Below are 13565 nucleotides of genomic sequence, written 5' to 3' on the forward strand. Positions count from 1 at the left end.
GCTACAGTGTTCGCAGCAGCAAGCAGCACACACACCTCCTGGGCTTCCTTCTTCTGGGGCCACATGGATGCTCTCAGGCTGAAATGGGGGGTGTGGAAAAGACTCAGGGGGAGGAACACGAGGGGCTGCAATATTACAGGGAAACTTTTTGGAAGAGGTGACATTTGGGATTGGCGTCTTGGTGTAGTGGGTAAAGCTACTATCTGCTATGACGGTGTCCCCTGTGGGCACTGGTTCGAGTCCCGGCTGTTCCACTTCTGATCCAGCTCTCTGCTAATGAGCTTGTGAAAGCAGCAGAAGATGGACCAAGTGCTTGGGCCCCTGCACCCATGTGGGAGACCTGGAGGAAGTGCCCGGTTCCCGGCTTTGGCCAGGGGGCTGTTCTGGCCATTTGGGGAGTGAACCAACGGATCAACGACCTCTCTCTGTCTCTCCCTCTTGCTCTCTAACTCTGCCATTCAAATGAATAAATAAATCTTAAAGGGAAGGGAGATGACATCTGCGTTGAGACCTGCAGGGGACACGAAGGCGCCGTGCGGGTCGCTCAGGAAGAGCACCTGTCTGCACTCCCGCGGCTCCCAGGGTGCAGACCTGGGTGTGGGGAGCAGCTCGGGCTGCCTGCCCAGCTTTGACTTTGCCAGGTGACCTGCCCCACAGCAGAAGGACATCGGGAGGCAACTATCTTATCAGATCCGATCACACCTGCCCCTGGAGACACACCCAGCCTGTGAGGCCCGGCACAAGGAGCCCAGGACCCCACCAGCCTGCCCACCTGTGGGAATTGAGGGGCCGTGAGGCCCGACACAAAGAGCCCAGGACCCCACCAGCCTGCCCACCTGTGGGAATTGGGGGGCCGTGAGGCCTGGCCGAGGAGCCCAGGACCCCACCAGCCTGCCCACCTGTGGGAACTGGGGGGCCATGAGGCCTGGCCGAGGAGCCCAGGACCCCACCAGCCTGCCCACCTGTGGGAATTGGGGGGCCATGAGGCCCGGCACAAGGAGCCCAGGACCCCACCAGCCTGCGCACCTGTTGGAATTGGGGGGCCATGAGGCCTGGCCGAGGAGCCCAGGACTCCACCAGCCTGCCCACCTGTGGGAATTGGGGGGCCATGAGGCCTGGCCGAGGAGCCCAGGACCCCACCAGCCTGCCCATCTTTGGGAATTGGGGGGCCATGAGGCCTGGCCGAGGAGCCCAGGACCCCACCAGCCTGCCCACCTGTGGGAACTGGGGGGCCATGAGGCCTGGCCGAGGAGCCCAGGACTCCACCAGCAGGAATTGGGGGGAACCCCAGACCTCCTGGGCACTTGAGCACTTGCTTTCCACGCTGGCCAGGCCGGGCTGGGGCCAGGCTGGCTGTAGCTGGACGCACAGACAACCCCTGGGACCCTCCCGGAGTCTCTCAGCCTCAGTTTCCCCTCTGCACCGTAGAGATGCCCGTGTTGCCTTCACGGGGGTTTACTGCGGGGGCTGAGAGGCCACATCCGTGCAGACCCTGGCCCATCTCTGCTGTAGGCTTTCACTGTGAAGTCCAGGTGTTTTCATGGGGTGGGGAGGTAACCATATCAGAGCCAGGGCCCAGGGTCACAGCTGGGCCCCAGGCCTGTCCCTGATGCTTTGGCGTCACAACCTCACTCTGTCGGTGCCTCTGTGTCCTCATCTGTACGGTGGGACTAACGAGGCTCGACTTTACCCAGAGCCACGTGAGGGGTGAAAGAAGTCTCTCGAGTGTGGCCCACGGAGCTGACGGGGCCCCTGCAAGGACTCACAAACTATCAGAGCCTCCGCGGGGGGACCCTCCGGGGTCTGGGCCAGACACCTGCTAGGGGGCCTGGGAGCACACACGGGGCAGCCGGCTTCCTGCCTCTGTGCTGGCCTCGCTTAGGACCTCTCTGTGCCTCAGTTTCCCCAACTGCACATCGGAGGGAGTGTCCACCTCCAAGGGCTGTTGTAAGGCTACAGAAATTAACACATGAAAGCCCTTAGCATTGCACCCGGCGCACCACGAGCCCTGTGTGTTTGCTCTTCTGGTTACCGCAGACAATCCCAGAGCTCCCTGCTCTGGGTGGCAGCTTGAGAGGGGCCCCAGGCAGGTTGGGGCAGCCTGGGGTGTGGGGGTGGGGAAAACCTGAGCCGCCCACACCTGGAGGTCACCCCAAGGAGCCCCGCAATCAGCCGCAATCAGGCCGGTCCTGCTCCACCCCCGCCCTCCCTATATCAGGGCTGCTCCAGACCCCAGCGCCGGCCAGGCCAAGGAGGGCAGCACAGCGAGCAGCAGCCATGGGCAAAGCTGTGAGTGGGCCCTGGGGGGCAGGGGCTGCAGGGTGGAGGCGGGGGCTGCTCCAGCGGCCTCTGATGCCTCCCCGACACCGCCCCGTCCCCAGGACAACTACGAGCTGTACTCGGTGGAGCTGGGGCCTGGCCCTGGCGGGGACATGGCAGCCAAGATGAGCAAGAAGAAGAAGGCGGGGGGTGGAGGAGGCAAGAGGAAAGAGAAGCTGGAGAACATGAAGAAGGAGATGGAGATCGTGAGTGCGGGGCTGGGCGGGGGCAGGGGTGGGCACCAGGCAGGGGGCAGGGACTGGGCTGGGCTGGGGTCTGGGCTGGGCACCAGGCAGGGGGTGGGGGCCGGGGCTAGGCTGGGGCCGGGGTTGGGCATGAGGCAGGGGGCAGGGGCTGGGCACCAGGCAGGGGGCAGGGACTGGGCTGGGCTGGGGTCTGGGCTGGGCACCAGGCAGGGGGTGGGGGCGGGGGCCCGGGAGAGCCAAGAGCAAGTGCCCTGCCCCCGGCCACACAGAACGACCACCAGCTGTCAGTGGCGGAGCTGGAGCAGAAATACCAGACCAGCGCCACCAAGGTGAGCTGGGGTGAGGAGTGGGGGGGGGGAGGACCCATGAGTAAGGAAGGGGCACCGCAGAGAGCCAGGGCCAGAGAGAGATGGTAGAGAAGAGGGGCAATGGAGGGAGCACGGGGCAGGGATGAGGAGGAGCGAGACAGCTGGGGCAGGGGTTGGGGGGGCACAGAGACAAGGGCTACCCCCCGCTGTGGGCCGAATGGGGAGAGGCGAGCCCTCCAGTCCCTGCCCCGCCCCTGCCCACTCTGCCAGGGTCTGTCTGCGCGCTTGGCGGCCGAGCTGCTGCTGCGGGACGGGCCCAATGCCCTGAGGCCGCCACGAGGCACCCCGGAGTACGTGAAGTTCGCTCGGCAGCTGGCCGGAGGGCTGCAGTGTCTCATGTGGGTGGCGGCTGCCATCTGCCTCATCGCCTTTGCCATCCAGGCCAGTGAGGGCGACCTCACCACCGACGACAATGTGAGTGGCGGGTGCAGGGGGCCGGTGGCCAGAGGACGCCGAGCGTGGGACTCCAGAGCACGGGGAAAACAGACACAGAAATGCAAGGCGTGGATCCTGGAGGAGGGCGGGCACTGGGAAACAGGACAGACCTGAGGACACGGGACCCAGGGACAGTGAGTCTGGGTCTTGGGTGTGGGATAGAAAGACGTGGAAGTGCAGTGTGTAAGATAAGGGACTTGGGGACCATGAGGATCTAGGACCAACCAAGGACATGGGCACAGGTGACATTGGGACTCAGCCATGGGACTCCATGGCGAGGGACACAAGGGATACAAGACCCAGGACACTGTACATGGAGAACATAAGACAGAGAGGAAATGGAGATGCGGACAAGGGGACATTGGATACATGACAGGGCCAGAGCAAGGGACTTGGGGACCTGGGACGTGTGACACAGGACTTGGGCTTGAAAAGTTACAGGTGACATCAGAGAAGTACATGGACATAGGGAACGCGCAACATGGGGACACCAACCGGGGGGGACAGAGACTATGAAGAACGAAAATACGTGGCACTAGGGACAAGGACAGGTGGGCACAGGAGACACGAGCGAGCCACTAAGTGTGGAACTGAGCCACAGGGACGACAGGTGTGGTGACACGAGCAGACCCAGGGCAGTGCGCCAGGGGTCACAGGAACACGGCCGACATGGAGACAAGGGGCGGGGCTCAAGTCACAGGGTACAGGGACGTGGGGGCTTGGTGTACAGGAGCCAGAGACTGTTATGGGATTAATGTGCAGGGGCACAGACGCAGGGCAGGGAAGTATGGGACACGAAGAACGCGGGACAATGCCCATGGGCCATGGGGACTGGTGCCTGCGGCTCCCTCGTGGAGTGGGGGAAAACCACGGTGGAGACCCCAGAAGCTCCAGGGAACCAGGTAGCAGGCGGGAAGCCTCAGCCCCCAGGCACGCCCCACCCCCTTCCTCTGCCTGCAGCTGTACCTGGCCCTGGCCCTGATCGCCGTGGTGGTGGTCACCGGCTGTTTCGGCTACTACCAGGAGTTTAAGAGCACCAACATCATCGCCAGCTTCAAGAACCTTGTGCCTCAGGTGGGGTCTCTGGCCCCTCGGGAGGGGGCTCTTGAGACCCTGAACCCTGGCAGGCTCCTGGGTTCTCTCGGTGGCCCCGCCTTGGGGGGCCTGCTCCTCTCCCCTATGGGTCCTTAACGCTCCCTTGTCCCTCGCCTTCCCAAATGCCCACAACCCTCAGCGGCTTCCGCCCCTGCCCCCTCCGCACAGCAAGCCACGGTGATCCGAGATGGGGACAAGTTCCAGATCAATGCGGATCAACTGGTGGTGGGCGACCTGGTGGAGATGAAGGGCGGCGACCGCGTGCCCGCCGACATCCGCATCTTGGCGGCCCAGGGCTGCAAGGTGGACAACTCGTCGCTGACCGGGGAGTCCGAGCCGCAGACGCGCTCGCCCGAGTGCACGCATGAGAGCCCGCTGGAGACCCGCAACATCGCCTTCTTCTCCACCATGTGCCTGGAGGGTCTGTGCCGCCCCCGCCCAGCCCCCACCCGACCCTCTCTGGTGCATTCTGGGACTCCACCTCCCACCCCTCTCTAGGGCACACCGCCTCTCTCTCTCTCCGCCTCCCTGTCACTACCCTCACCCCAGAATTACCTGTCCCCGCTGCCTTCCGGAAGGTCCACACGCATGCGCCTGCCGCTGGCCACGGCCCTGACGCACCCTCTCGGCCCCGTGGCAGGCACAGCCCAGGGCCTGGTGGTCAACACGGGGGATCGCACCATCATCGGGCGCATCGCCTCCCTGGCGTCGGGAGTGGAGAACGAGAAGACGCCCATCGCCATTGAGATCGAACACTTTGTGGACATCATCGCCGGCCTGGCCATCCTCTTCGGCGCCACCTTTTTTGTGGTGGCCATGTGCATTGGCTACACCTTCCTGAGGGCCATGGTCTTCTTCATGGCCATTGTGGTAGCCTACGTGCCCGAGGGGTTGCTGGCCACCGTCACGGTGAGTGTGTGTGTTGGGGGGGTGCAGGAAGCTGGGAGGCCCATCCCTGTTTGTTCATTCCTGCAGGCTTTCACCCCCCGACTCCCTGCCTGCCCACCCACCCACTCACCTCCCTACCTACCTGTCCACCCTCCTGCCCTCCACCCATTCCGCACGCGCTGGGGCACAGGCGGGGACCGGGGCTGCAGGAGGTCGCGCTACACACACAGTTCTGGGGGTGAAGGATTCCCGGTGCTGGCGGAGGTGGGAAGCGAGGGTGGGCCCTAGGCTGCCTCTCCCGCCCCTCCCCCAGGTCTGCCTGTCCCTGACAGCCAAGCGGCTGGCCAGTAAGAACTGCGTGGTCAAGAACCTGGAGGCAGTGGAGACGCTGGGCTCCACGTCGGTGATCTGCTCCGACAAGACGGGGACCCTCACGCAGAACCGCATGACTGTGTCGCACCTGTGGTTTGACAACCACATCCACACGGCTGACACCACGGAAGACCAGTCAGGTGGGGGCGGGCCGGGGCTGGGCAGGAGCGGCCGGCGCGGGGGGCCAGAAGGGGGCCGGGGTCGGTCCCCGGGCTCCCCGGAGATCGCTGCGTCCCGGCGAGTGGGGAGGGGTCGGGTCTGGCCGGTTCTGGCCCCGGCCAGCCCCTGGCTCTGTCTCCAGGGCAGACGTTTGACCAGTCCTCCGAGACGTGGCGGGCGCTGTGCCGCGTGCTCACGCTGTGCAACCGTGCCGCCTTCAAGTCCGGCCAGGACGCGGTGCCCGTGCCCAAGGTGAGCGCCCGGGGACGCCGGGGCACGGCGAGAGCGCGGGGCAGCCGGACTCGGCCCTGACTCCGCTCCCCACGCCCCTCCCAGCGCATCGTGATCGGAGACGCGTCCGAGACGGCACTGCTCAAGTTCTCGGAGCTGACGCTGGGCAACGCTATGGGCTACCGCGACCGCTTCCCCAAAGTCTGCGAGATCCCCTTCAACTCCACCAACAAGTTCCAGGTGCGCGGCCCGGGCCCGCCAGCCCCGTCCACTCCGGGGTGGGCCTGCGGCGGGGCCCCGCCCACTCCGCGCTCAGCCCCCTCTCGCGTCCGGCGCTCGGTCCCCGGAGCCTGCGCCCAGGCCACGCCCAGCGCAGAGCTCCGCCCACAGCCGCGCCCCCTCCCCGCCCGCAGCTGTCCATCCACACCCTGGAGGACCCGCGGGACCCGCGGCACCTGCTGGTGATGAAGGGCGCCCCCGAACGCGTGCTGGAGCGCTGCAGCTCCATCCTCATCAAGGGCCAGGAGCTGCCGCTGGATGAGCAGTGGCGGGAGGCCTTCCAGACGGCCTACCTCAGCCTGGGGGGCCTGGGCGAGCGCGTGCTCGGTGAGGCTCCTCCCGGCGGGCCCCGGGGTGGGGGGGGCTCGGACCCGCCAGGCCCTGCCGGCCCGGGCCTTGCGCCTCCCCGCCGCCCACAGCTGGTCTGTCCCGGCCTGCGCGTTCACCTGGGGGGCTGCCCCTCCGCCCTGAGCCGTGGCCAGCCCCAGCTCCTGCCCTCTGTGCTCACGGGCACCCGCCCCGTCCTCAGTGGACATCCGCTCGTTTCCCCAGCCCTTGTCCTGTGTCTCCCTCTTGACCCCGAGTCCTTGCCCTGACCTCTGCTCGCCCCCAGTTTTTGTCCTGACCTCTTAAGCGTCCTGCACCCTGGCCTTGAGCCCGGAAGGCATCGTCCAACCTGCCCCGGTTCACACATCTGCGGCACGGTGGTGGTTGTGAGATGGCTCCCACTCCGGGCTGGGCATCCCTGGGTGCCTGGGGCCGGGGGCGTGGTTATGCCGCTCATCTCCAGGCCCCCCCCGCCCCCCCCCCCCGCCAGGCTTCTGCCACCTCTACCTCAGCGAGAAGGACTACCCGCCCGGCTACGCCTTCGACGTGGAGGCCATGAACTTCCCGAGCAGCGGCCTCTGCTTCGCGGGGCTCGTGTCCATGATTGACCCGCCGCGGGCCACCGTCCCTGACGCTGTCCTCAAGTGCCGCACGGCCGGCATCCGGGTATGCCCTGGAGGCGTCCAGGCGTGGGGGAAGATGGCTGGCATCCGGGTATGCCCCTGGGAGGCCAGGTGTGGGGGAGGATGGCCAGCGTCCGGGTATGGTCCTGGGAGGCCAGGTGTGGAGGAGGATGGCCGGCATCCGGGTATGTCCTGGAGGAGTCCAGGCGTGGGGGAGGATGGCCGGCATCTGGGTATGGTCCTGGAGGCGTCCAGGCGTGGGGGAGGATGGCCGGCATCCGGGTATGGTCCTGGAGGCGTCCAGGTGTGGGGGAGGACAGCCGGCATCCGGGTGTGCCCCTAGAGGCGTCCAGGTGTGGGTGAGGATGGCCAGCGTCCGGGTATGGTCCTGGGAGGCCAGGTGTGGGGGAGGATGGCCGGCATCCGGGTATGCCCTGGAGGAGTCCAGGCGTGGGGGAGGATGGCCGGCATCTGGGTGTGCCCCTAGAGGCGTCCAGGTGTGGGTGAGGACGGCACGTGGCCGTGCTAGGGGATAAGGAACTCTATGACACGAACCCACCCGAAACAACTTGCCTGAACCAAAACAAACCCGGCTGTGATATGGAAAAGTTCTGGGGAACACAGCTTCAGGCACAGCTGGATCCAGGAGCTCAGTGCCATTAAGAATTTGCCTTTTCTCTCTGCTGGCTTTATTCCCAAGTGGTTCCTCTATCCGGATGGACAGACGACGTTCCCCAGCCCCTGCTCCCAGCAGCTCTAACTTATAGCTCCCACCCGGCCTGCCAGATTGGGTCACATGTTCCTCCCTGATGGCTAGGGGATGGGATGGATGTCTTTGATTGGCTGGGTCTGGCCTTACCTATCTGGTCTTGGCCAGGGACCTCACTTAAGCAACAACTTGCGGGAGAGTGGCGGCTCCCCAGTGACAAGCCAGGAGGAGCCAGGCTGAGCAGGCAGTGCCCACGCCCTTCCTGTGGTCTCCGGGGTCCACGCCTTCACCCTCTCCCCCTTGTCTGTTTCTCCCATAGTTGAGGCTCTGTCCCACCCCAGAGCCTTGGCCCTGGCTGTCCTTGTGCTGGACACACTCCTTGTGTTTCCATGTGGCCAACTCGCCCCTGGCTGAGGCCTCTGATGGAGCACCCCCTTCCCGACGCGCCCTCCCCTGGCCACACGGCTTGCTCTGCCACACTGAACCCCCTCCCCTCCTCCTAACGCACTTGGTACCTCCTTTCCTCATTGTCTACTTCCTGTCTCCCTAGCCGAATGTGGGCTCCTGCAGGACCCGGGTTTTCGTCTGTTTTGTCTCGGCTTTATCCCCGGGCACGTAGCAGAGGGTCAGACCAGGCCGAAGAAACGAGCAGGGTGACTGCGCTGACCCGAGGGGGTCACGGGGCTGCTGGTCCCCTCACAGGTGATCATGGTGACTGGCGACCACCCCATCACGGCCAAGGCCATCGCGGCCAGCGTGGGCATCATCTCGGAAGGCAGTGAGACGGTGGAGGACATTGCTGCCCGTCTCCGCGTGCCCGTGGACCAGGTCAACCGGAAGTAAGCGCCCCTCCCCCTCCCGCAGGGCCCGGCCCGCACCCCAGGCAGGCGGAGGCCCCAGCGAGGCCCGCCCTCGTCCCTCCCCGCTCCGCCCTCCCCAGGGACGCCCGCGCCTGCGTGATCAACGGCATGCAGCTCAAGGACATGGACCCCTCGGAGCTGGTGGAGGCGCTGCGCACCCACCCGGAGATGGTGTTCGCTCGCACCAGCCCCCAGCAGAAGCTGGTGATAGTGGAGAGCTGTCAGCGGCTGGTGAGACCCCCGCCGGCGGGCCAGCCCCAGGGGGCCTGGGCTGGGCCTCTCGCTGACCACCTGGCCGCCGCCTGCAGGGCGCGATCGTGGCCGTGACCGGGGACGGCGTGAACGACTCCCCGGCCCTGAAGAAGGCAGACATTGGTGTAGCCATGGGCATCGCCGGCTCGGACGCTGCCAAAAACGCGGCCGACATGATCCTGCTGGACGACAACTTCGCCTCCATCGTGACGGGCGTGGAGCAGGGTGAGGGGCCCCGCGGCCGGCAGGGGGTGCGGCGGGGGCGGGCCTGGGCTGCACCGGGGCTGAGGCGCCGGCGTGCCCCCTCCCCGCAGGGCGACTGATCTTTGACAACCTGAAGAAGTCCATCGCATACACGCTGACCAAGAACATCCCCGAGCTGACGCCCTACCTCATCTACATCACCGTCAGCGTGCCCCTGCCCCTGGGCTGCATCACCATCCTCTTCATAGAACTCTGCACCGACATTGTGAGCCCCCAGGGCCCCCAGGGAGCCCCTCAGACCACACCCAGGGCCACACAGACACTTAGGACCGCAGCCAGCCAGAGCCAACACACAGGTGGGCGGGCAGGACAGACCCGGGGACTCAGACACCCGGCCAAGCTTGGGTCACCACAGACGTTCCTGCTCCGAGGGACTCACGGCGGACGGAGGGAGAGGAGCCCCGGACGCAGCCAGACACGGCCGCACTTCCATACTTAATTCTGTTCTCGTTATTATCCACCCCCATTTTGTGGATGAGCTCACCGAGGCACAGACAGGTTGAGTGTCTCGCCGCAGGACATCCAGCTGGGCACAGTTGGGATTGAAGCCCAGCGTCTAGGCGCTTGCTTAGCGCACGGCTGTCACTCTGTGGGTTCAGACAGCTCGGGGGTGGGGAGCAGCCACAGAGGGGCACGGACACAGAGGTGGGGAGTGACACAAAGAGACATAAAAGCAGATACAGTCCCAGAGAAAGGGACAAGGAAACAGGGTGAGGGACAGGAAGAGAGGCCGAGGCCATCATATCCGAGAGACTGGAGTATCAAGATACAGGGACCGCGGAGGAGGAGAGACGGAGACAGAGATGGGGTGGGAGGGAGAGGGATGGGAAGAGAGACGGATTGATACAGAGATCGACAGGTGACCAAAAAGAGCAAGGAGGAAGCCACACACAGCGACACGAGGTTCTTGAGATGGACAGCGGGACACATGTGACAGCCACCCCGGCACACCCACAGGAGCCAACTGCACCAGGCTGTCCACAGGGGCCCTGCCTCCCCGCCCACCACTGGAGGGCTGGGGAGGAGCCCTGGCAATACTGAGCCCTGGTTCTTTCCAGTTCCCGTCCGTGTCCTTGGCGTATGAAAAGGCTGAGAGTGACATCATGCACCTGCGCCCGCGGAACCCAAAGCGTGACCGCTTGGTCAATGAGCCCCTGGCCGCCTACTCCTACTTCCAGATTGGTGAGTACCACGGGGCTGGGCTGCTCAGTGCCTTGGGGCCAGGGCTTGCTCTTCATCTTGGCGTCTGCATGTGAGCTCCTGTCCACGAGTCCCTAGCCCTTGTCGGTGGCTCTAGGTTAGCTCCTGTGTCCCTGTCACTCCTGGTGTCTCCCTGGCTCCCTCCAGGTGCCATCCAGTCCTTTGCGGGCTTCACTGACTACTTCACGGCCATGGCCCAGGAGGGCTGGTTCCCGCTGCTGTGTGTGGGGCTGCGGCCACAGTGGGAGGACCACCACCTCCAGGACCTGCAGGACAGCTACGGCCAGGAATGGGTGAGCCCCTGCCCGCTCTGCCACCCACCCTCTGCCCCCACAGCACCCTTCTCCCCGTGCCACGCCCCTGAGTGTGGCTCACACTCACACCTCCACGTATGAGCAACCCAGACACCAGGCTGCAAATCTGGGGGCTGGGGCTCTTCCCACCCCATCGCTAGCTCCAGACTGCTGCTTCTGATGGTCACAGCTGCAGCAGGTGACACAGGCTCGGGGTGGAGCCAGCCCGATCTTGTTATTTTCTATTTATGTATTTGAAAGGCAGAGTTAGAGAGAAAGAGACAGACAAGGAGAGCGAGCTCTTCCATCTGCTGATTCACTCCCCAAATGGCTGCAAAGGCTGGGGCTGGGCCAGGCTAGATCCAGGAGCCTTGAAATCCATCTGGGTCTCCCATGTGGGTGCAGGGGTCCAAGCACTTGGCCATCCTCTGCTGCTTTCTCATGTGCATTAGCAGGGAGCTAGATCGGAAGTGGAGCAGCCGGGACTTGAACTTGCGCCACAGTGCTGGCCCCACATCCTGTTACTTTCGCAGCATCGCCCACACCTTGTATGTGTGGCCCACTCTGAGCAGGGTTGCAGCACAACAAGGCTGTGGCTGGCAGAGGTGCTGCTTGCCCTGGAGGGTGGTGACAGAGCATGTATGGAGCCAGGCTCCCCAGATCCCCAGGGGCGGTGCTGTCCCTTGCAAGCTCTGTGGCCCCCAGCGAGTGCTTTGCCCCTCTGTGTCTCAGCTCCCTCACCTGTGAGGTGGGATGAGCAGTAGTGTCCACCCCAGTGGTGCTGTTTGCTCCCCTGCCAGCAGTGCCTGTGACACCAGGGGACTGTGTGACAGGCCCCCTTCCAGCCCCTCCCAGGATGCCGAGTGCGCTAAGCCAGCACCACTGCTCGACCCCTTAGGGCTACCGGGAGGATGAGATGCGGTGCTCCGTGGGGAGCACGGTGAGAGCTCCGGAAAATGCATTGCTGGAGGAATGGGCTGGCCAGCGGCCGCCCCCTGGAAATGGGCCACCTGCCCTCACTTCTGCCATCTGCTGGGCACCCGGTGTCACTGCACCTCCCAAATCCTGTCTCAGGACTCCCTTCTTTCGGGTGCCTGGGAAATTCGACATCCGGCCTTCTAGATCTGTTACACTGAGGTTTCTGGGCCTCACGCTCTGATCCTGCACGCACCTGCTCCCCTGCCCTGTCCGCCCCTGGCCTCTGATGTGGGAGAGGGAGCGCTGCCCGGCCCCTGCCTGGCCTCAGGCTGCTTTTCTCCCCCCCCTGCCGGCCGCGGGCCCACAGACGTTCGGGCAGCGCCTGTACCAGCAGTACACCTGCTACACCGTGTTCTTCATCAGCATCGAGATGTGCCAGATCGCCGACGTCCTCATCCGCAAGACGCGGCGCCTCTCTGCCTTCCAGCAGGGCTTCTTCAGGTGGCGGCCCCGCCCCCCGACCCCCCAGAGCCCACACATCCTGACCAGGGCTCGCTACACCTGGCCCAGGCCAGCAGGGGAAGCCGAGGTGCCGGGGCTGAAATAATAGCAACACTTCCCCTGTGGCCCAGCCATGTGCTCTCCGCGGCCCTTCCGTGTCCCATCAACGGAAGGCTGCAGCTGGCAGGCCCGTGTCAACTGCGGGGCAGGCACAGGCCACCCCGTCAGAGCCCTAGAAGTCCCCCTGTGCTCACTGCCACCCAGCTCCTGACAGCTGAGCTCCGGTCTGAGCCTGCCCCCCGTCCCCGCCCTGCCCCTGCAGGAACAGGATCCTGGTGATCGCCATCGTGTTCCAGGTGTGCATCGGCTGCTTCCTGTGCTACTGCCCCGGCATGCCCAACATCTTCAACTTCATGCCCATTCGGTGAGGGCTGCGCAGGGGCGCGGAGGGACGAGTGTGGGGGCACGGGCCAGGGGACGGCCCTCACCGTGCTGCCCCCACTGTGCCTCCAGGTTCCAGTGGTGGTTGGTCCCCATGCCCTTTGGCCTCCTCATCTTTGTCTACGATGAGATCCGGAAGCTTGGCGTTCGCTGTTGCCCAGGCAGTAAGTGTGGACGCTGGACCCAGGGAGGGTGGGGGCTGAAACGTCCCCAGAGCAGCTGCCCTCACCTTGAATCCTCAACACTTGACCTCCAAGCTCAACCACCACTGTCCGTGACCCCTGACTCCTAACCCCCGAGCACTGAGGCCCCTTTTTCCCTCTCTCCCAGGCTGGTGGGACCAGGAACTCTACTATTAAAGGCACAGCTGTCTTCAGGCCATGCTGGCACCTGCCACAGCCAGGTGGGGGGCCCGGCTTGTGGGACACCCTGGATGCTCCCGACACGAGGACAATCCCGAGTGCCGGCGCCGCTCCCCAGAGCAGCAGTCCCTGGGTGCAGTCCTCAGAGGTCGTGGCGGCAGCTCCTCCTGAGTGTGCCCTCCCCAGGGACTCCAGGCTGGGCAGGAGGGCTGCTGGGGGCTCTGGGGAGAACCCTCGTGTTTGCGTGACGGCAATAAACCAGCTCCCACTGACTGCGCTGTCGTCCCGGGCATTTCTCGGTGGCGCCTTTGGTCTCACACTCGTACACCACGGGGACTGCCCGTTCTGGCTGTCAGTGCCTGGAGCACAGCCTGGCAGGCAGTAGGTCCGCAGTGAACCGCCCCTGGGGAGACGGGCTTCCCCGGGGAGACGGGCTTCCCCGTCTTTGCCTAGGTTACAGCAT

General features: G+C 65.0%; 1 protein-coding gene across 1 annotated transcript; it reads left to right on the plus strand.

The window, feature by feature from the left end:
- Positions 1-2277: 2277 nt before the first annotated feature.
- On the plus strand, positions 2278-13358 carry ATP4A (ATPase H+/K+ transporting subunit alpha). Its single transcript, XM_062176151.1, has 22 exons — positions 2278-2289; positions 2382-2525; positions 2795-2854; positions 3104-3307; positions 4289-4402; positions 4592-4844; positions 5064-5332; positions 5625-5823; positions 5985-6094; positions 6179-6313; positions 6487-6679; positions 7170-7345; positions 8714-8850; positions 8952-9102; positions 9180-9348; positions 9438-9592; positions 10446-10569; positions 10735-10880; positions 12166-12299; positions 12622-12723; positions 12813-12904; positions 13071-13358. The coding sequence occupies exons 1-22, from the start codon at positions 2278-2280 to the stop codon at positions 13097-13099; spliced, it is 3108 nt and encodes a 1035-aa protein (XP_062032135.1). The 3' UTR covers positions 13100-13358.
- The last annotated feature ends 207 nt before the right edge of the window (positions 13359-13565 follow it).

The sequence above is a fragment of the Lepus europaeus genome, chromosome 19, assembly GCF_033115175.1.
Source record: "Lepus europaeus isolate LE1 chromosome 19, mLepTim1.pri, whole genome shotgun sequence".
Lineage (NCBI taxonomy): Eukaryota > Metazoa > Chordata > Mammalia > Lagomorpha > Leporidae > Lepus > Lepus europaeus.

Bases quoted from the DNA above. Each gene is read 5' to 3' on its own strand.
- ATP4A (XM_062176151.1), top strand. The intron at 5,333-5,624 runs GTGAGTGTGTGT...CCCCTCCCCCAG, and splicing joins GGTTGCTGGCCACCGTCACG to GTCTGCCTGTCCCTGACAGC. The intron at 9,349-9,437 runs GTGAGGGGCCCC...CCCTCCCCGCAG, and splicing joins CGTGACGGGCGTGGAGCAGG to GGCGACTGATCTTTGACAAC.